The following is a 6,473-nucleotide window of genomic DNA, read 5'->3' as shown; positions in this document are numbered from 1 at the left end:
ATGGGAAGCAATATGACATTGATTACGGAGTTCATCCTCCAGGGATTTCCACTCAGCCCAAGGATGCAGATGCTCCTGTTTGTCCTCTTCTCTCTATTCTATGCCTTCACCTTGTTAGGGAATGGGACCATCGTGGGGCTTATCTGCTTGGACTCCAGGCTCCACACTCCCATGTACTTCTTCCTGTCCCAGCTGGCCATTGTTGACATTGCCTATGCCTGCACCACAGTGCCCCAGATGCTGGTGAACCTTCTATATCCATCCATGCCTATCTCCTTTGCTGGTTGCATGGCACAGACCTTTCTCTTTTTGACATTTGCTATCACAGAATGCCTCATCCTGGTGGTGATGTCCTACGACAGGTATGTGGCCATCTGCCACCCACTTCGATACTCTGCCATCATGAGCTGGAGGGTGTGCAGCACCATGGCAATGATTTCCTGGGTTATTGGGATTCTCCTGTCCTTGATTCATCTGTCATTACTTCTACCTCTACCCTTCTGTGTGTCTCAGAAAGTAAACCACTTTTTCTGTGAAATTACAGCTGTTCTCAAGCTTGCCTGTGCAGACACACACCTCAATGAGACTATGGTCCTAGCTGGAGCCGTGTCTGTGCTTGTAGGACCATTCTCCTCAATTGTGGTATCTTATACATGTATTCTTGGTGCTATCATGAAGATCCAGTCAGGGGAAGGTCAAAGAAAAGCCTTTTCCACCTGCTCCTCACACCTCTGTGTGGTTGGATTGTTTTATGGTACTGCCATCGTCATGTACGTTGGACCTAGACAAGGGAGCCCTAAGGAGCAGAAAAAATATCTCTTGCTATTTCACAGCCTTTTTAACCCCATGCTCAACCCTCTTATCTATAGTCTCAGGAATTCTGATGTGAAGAATAGTTTGAAGAGAATTTTGGGAACGGAGAGAGCTTTGTGACAAGTTTACAGCATCGGGTTTAACAGTGACAACTTATCCAGAGTACATGCATTCCCTTTATTTATCATTGAACTGTTTCATGCCCTCCATTGGATGACTGACTCAGTAGTTGTGGGAGGAATTGTAGAAATCTATAATTTCAAATGCTGACAAGGACAGACAGTTTCAATAGAATACCTTTCAGGGGCCTTGCAAGTCACGATGCAGTGTTTCATCTCCCCAAAATATTCACTACTGCAACAAGAAGCCTTCCAAAGACTGAAATGCCTTCTGTGATGGAAGAGTGTGAATGCTGCATCTAGTGTTTCTCTTTAAAACTCACATCTCTATTCATATAGCGAACGCTATAAGATTTCTTTCAACTGAGGAAAAAAAAAAAAAAAGAATCCTACTGCACTTTTTAAAACCTTGACTTCAGCCAAAATTGATTGTTGCTATGCCATTTTTTTCAGACACTTAAGTTTTTGGGAACAGGGAAGCTTGCTTGGCTACTGTGGATGCTTTTGAAAATACCTTGTAGGATAAATAAGTTTATTTCTCCTCTTTCTTTTTCCTGCAAGGAAGCTTCATTAGAGGATGTAAGTTTGAGTACAGTAGCTCACATCAGTGCATATCAGAGTCTATTTGGTTATGGAAAGTGGAGCCACTGACTGTCTCTATTGCTCAGTGCGAGCCTTTGGAGATAATGACTCCAAGCATCTCCTGTTTCTTGGTCCAGGATGTCATAATAAACCTTGCAGAATGAGCCTATTCAATTTCACAATCTTCTAAATTTGTGATGCAACCTACAGGTGAGATGAAACAAACTATGTGTGTGTGTGTGTGTGTGTGTGTGTGTGTGTGTGTGTGTGTGTGTGTGTGTGTGTATGCTGTGGTGTGTGGTTTAATAGAAGATGCTTGCTTAGTATGTATGAATCTCTAGCTTCAATTTATACTTTCTTGAAAAGAAAAAGTGTGTGTGTGTGTGTGTGTGTGTGTGTGTGTGTGTCTGTGTGTGAAAGAGAGAGAGAGACAGAAAGAGAGAGACAGAGAGAAAGACAGAGAGAGAGAGACTGAAATTTATATTCTGAGTGAAATAAAAATAAAATTTGGCTTCAAGTTTTAAAATACAATTGATTTTCTTACAGAAACCTGAGAAATGTCAAAACTCACAGTTAAAACCAATGCCACTTGCTATGCTGTAGGTAACATACGTTTTAAATGATTCATTTTTTGGCTTAAATTTCATGACACGTGCATCTATATTTAATTTCTTAACATATTCAAACATTTTACTCTTATACTTTAAGATAACTTTACAGTGACCAAGCAGTGTTGGATATTGAACCATGTCCTAAAATAATTGCTTCCACAAATGTGCCTTTTCTCTTAAATGTTAATTGCTTGATTCCCACGGTTTGCAGATGCCCTGAAACATAACAAGAGAAAGTAGCATTATGTATGAATGACCCGTAAAGCACAAAAATTTTTCTGTAACCCAAAGCTAGTATTTGTCATCTTTGTTTATGCTTGCTATCACAGAAGAGAGCAGAATTGGAATTTGAGCTGGCATGCCCTCAAAACTGGAGAATTATGATAAATTTCCCTGCACAGTCACGTTATAAGGAGCTAGTTTGTAAATTTCATAATTGGCTGACATAAATTTTTAAAATAACACTGACACTTCTATATCCAATAAAAATAATAAAATGTGACTGATATGACAGTATCTTTGATAGTATCTTATGCAAGAGCCTTCCATAGATAAAAGGTACTTTTTCAGGAGAAAGTGCCACAGAGAGAGTCTTTTCCTCCCTCCTTTGAGGGCCCCAACTCAGAATCTCTTCAGTTCTCAGCAAACTATCTCTATGGGAGGTTTGTTCCCTAGAAGAATGTCCCTAAAGTCAGGTCCCCAAAGGCCCCTCTGGGATACCTTGGCCCCTTCACAGGCTCCCCACTCCCACCCATGCCTTCCTTACAAACTCCCACAGCACCTCTTCACCTTGACAGGTAACTTGGATCTTATCTTCTCACTTCTGCTCTACCCCAAGGAACCCAGGCACCAACAAGGAGAAGCAAAGCTGCACAGTGGATTCGACCAACTCAGCAGCTGGTCCTGCCGCCTGACAGGTTTCCCGGAACCATCTGAAGATTGGGAACAGTGCAATTCTGAGAACCTTTAGGACCATAATAAGATTTAGAATTTCTAGGGTGTGCTGGACAGCAGTCTATGTGTCCTGCTGGGGATGAGAACAGAGACAGAAACAACACAATGATGTGTTTCAGAAAGAGACAATAGTGACGATTCTGTAGCTATACAGGAGCTCTGAGGAGACAGGACATGTGCCAGCCTTCTGCAGCTTCACCTTCTGAAATTCTTGGGTCCTAATGTGTAAGATATTAAGGTTACCTGAGTTTACTCTCCCTTTAACTCCTCCCAGACAAGGTGCAGCATTGAGCCTTCACTCCACTGTCACTTATGCGGCCACTCTTAATCCAAAAGAGATACAAATTCATTGCATGCGGTGTGTGTGTGTGTGTGTTCTATAGCAGAGTACAATGTGTGCACACACATACTCATCATTCACAGTCTATGAATAATTAGAAATTTTTACTTTATGGGTTGAAATGAAATACGTGGAATAATGATCTCATTTAAAAATTATACTAGACTGCCATATGGAATGATGCTCTCCTCCTGTGAAGCTAATACGTGGTGGTTGTTTTTAAATGTTGCATCTAAATCTTGTCAACACTGTCAAAGCATGTGCTATGTTTATAATGATACATTTACTGCAATGGAATATAAAGCCAAATGATTACTAATTATATGTATGTTTTATAGTAACCTTCCATTGAATATAGCTTTATATGCATACTCAGACACCTAGAATGTACTTAGTAAACAAATAGATCTTCTGTAGTACCGAGGATGAGTCTTTGAGGTAAGGATAGAAAAAGGTGCAAAAGTTACTGTGTGTCCATGGTAACTCAATAGAGTGAGATAAAGATAAGGTGCCCAACTACACCTTAGTTTTCTTCTCAGAATAATTTTATATCTAATGTTTGTATCTAAAGTTTCTTGTTTTTCTTTCCCCCCTTCTCCTCTTCCTAGTTTCATGATAAAATCTTCACAATCTCAGATCAATAGCTTGGACTTCGTACTCCTATAGAACTTGGCACATAGGAGGCACTCAACAGATAATACCAGCCTTCAACAAATTATGGAATGCACTGTAATTACATGAGAGTGGTTTTTTAGTTCTTACTCATCCTTGAGAGTCTCTGCCCCTAGAAAAACCATTTGAAGCAAGTGGTACACTCCTATAATTCCATCACTTGGAGAGGCCAAGGCGGGGCATATCTCTGTGAGTTCCAGGCCAACCTAGAATACAAAGAGCATCAAGACAGCCAAGGCTATACAGAGAAGCCCTGTCTTGGAAAAGAAATTTGCTGCATCAGTTCCTACTCCCTAAGATAACCTATTAAAGCCTATGTATGTAATTATTCAAGCAAGAAATCTATTTTTCAGTTTTTCCTTATTACTTGCAAATAAGAAGCCTTCATCTGATCTGAACACTTGATTAGCAGTGTGGATCTGTTTTATGAATTCTTCTATCCCCGTGCATAATACTGTGGAAAAGACTGATAATTCAATAAACTTAGAGATTTAATTATGTATTAATTAAGATTTATTTTTGACAACATTGTTTATGTATCTGATGCATTCTGGTTACTCTCTCCTCCTCTACTCTCCTATTCCATTTTCACCTCTGTTGAACCCCTCCCTCCTCCTTATCCATCCTTATGCCAGAGTCCTGACTTTGAGTTTGTCTAGTGGCCAATTTGATTTGAGCAGGACCATGTTGTGAGCACTAGATGGTTACTAACCATGGGAGCCTGGTGAGCTCACCAGCAGATTCGCAAATCAAAGTTCTGCCTCTCCCTATCCCAGAATCTAGCAGTGAAGAGCAGGGCCTCTGAGCTCCTCAACTCATGCCTAACTGCTAACAGTCCCACAGTTTGGGGTCCCTGCAGGCTATATGAAAAATAATCTGACTCTGGGTTATCTCACTCAGGATGATTGTCTCTAGTTTCATCCATTTGCCTACAGATTTGAAGATTTCATTTTTTCTTTTTATAGATGAGTATTATTCCATCATATAAATGTACCAGAGTTACTTTATCTATTCTTCAGTTGAGGACCGTCTAGGTTGTTTTCAGATTCTGGCTATTACAAATTAGGCTGCTTTGGATATTAATATTTTAAAGATTCTTTGACAACAAGACAGGTTAACTCCTGGCAATACCGAGCCTACCTCAAGAAGATGATCAGCATCAAAGAACCTCATTATGGAGATGGCTTCAAATGCAGCAAACCAGCCACTGGGGGCGGGGGGAACCTTGTTTCTGACACAAACAAAATTCTGTCTAAAAATGAGCAAGCTTGGATGCAGGCAGAGTCAACTCTGCCAAGACAGGGTAAGCAAGTCCTCAATAGTTCCTGCCTCACAAATATGTCTCTCAGATATATTGGGTCTCTCTCTCTTTTTTTTTTTTTTTTTTTTTTTTTTTTTTTTTTCTTTTCTTTTCTCATTTTGGAAGCTGGTAACTTGCACTTCGGTTCACTTAAATAAGTTTCATTCCTTCTTCAAGTCTCTGGTGGAGTTGAAGACCAGATCGTTTAGTCTTACAATTAACCTTAGTTGTTTAGGGGTTAAGATGTTTTTAGGTCTAGATAGATGTGTTAAGTTGGCAGAGATGAGACATGATAGATACTGTTTCTCATTCAGAATTATAGAATCACCAAGATAGAAAAGATGTTTTCTACAAGGTTGCCAAATACAATTAGCCAAAACACGATTAGTGTAACATTCATATAATCCCTGATTGTTTCGTGGTTCTTCTTGCTGTATGAAATTTTTTATTTCTGTGTAATAATATAAATGTATATGCCAAAAAAAAGAAAAGTAATCTGCTTGGTTTCCATTTGTTTTCACACAACTATCAAAAGAAAAAATATAAAAAGATAAGTGCATACTTGATTCAGTTGCTGAACACTCTGTGAAGCTTTCGCTGTTCTTATCAGATTTTAGAGGTCTTATCTTAATACTGATCACAGGAATGAAGTGTTTGAAAATTGCAGGACTCACTTCCTGCTAGAAGATGAGCCTGAGCTCAACAAAAGTATAGTAGACATCATTTTAAATGAAACCAGTGTCATAGCACAGAGGTTGTTTGTGTTTCTTCATTGACGTGACATCTAGCAAATGTGTATACATTGTCAGTGATTTAAAACAAACAGCACCACAGACTGTTTGATCAAAATGATAAAAACAAAAACAAAAATAAAAAACAAAACCAGACTGCTTTATCAAAGCTGAAACAACAGAGCCACTGGGATGAAAAGACACTCAAGCATCTGGACTTTTCAATCTGTCTTTAGCTTCAGTCCAGAATGTTGTGTGTTTAAGAAAAATAGGCATCAGATAGCTTAGTTGGTAAAGGAGGCTGGCATGAGCCTAGCCTTCTGAGTTTGATTCCTGAGACCGACAAGGTGG

General features: G+C 39.5%; 1 protein-coding gene across 1 annotated transcript; it reads left to right on the top strand.

The window, feature by feature from the left end:
• LOC127194196 (olfactory receptor 13) lies at positions 1 to 933 on the top strand. Its single transcript, XM_051151517.1, has one exon. The coding sequence runs from the start codon at positions 1 to 3 to the stop codon at positions 931 to 933; it is 933 nt and encodes a 310-aa protein (XP_051007474.1).
• Positions 934 to 6,473: the final 5,540 nt, after the last annotated feature.

The sequence above is a fragment of the Acomys russatus genome, chromosome 10, assembly GCF_903995435.1.
Source record: "Acomys russatus chromosome 10, mAcoRus1.1, whole genome shotgun sequence".
NCBI classification, from domain to species: domain Eukaryota; kingdom Metazoa; phylum Chordata; class Mammalia; order Rodentia; family Muridae; genus Acomys; species Acomys russatus.
Note: the sequence above shows the minus strand (reverse complement) of the source record. Positions and strands in the feature narration are given on the sequence as shown.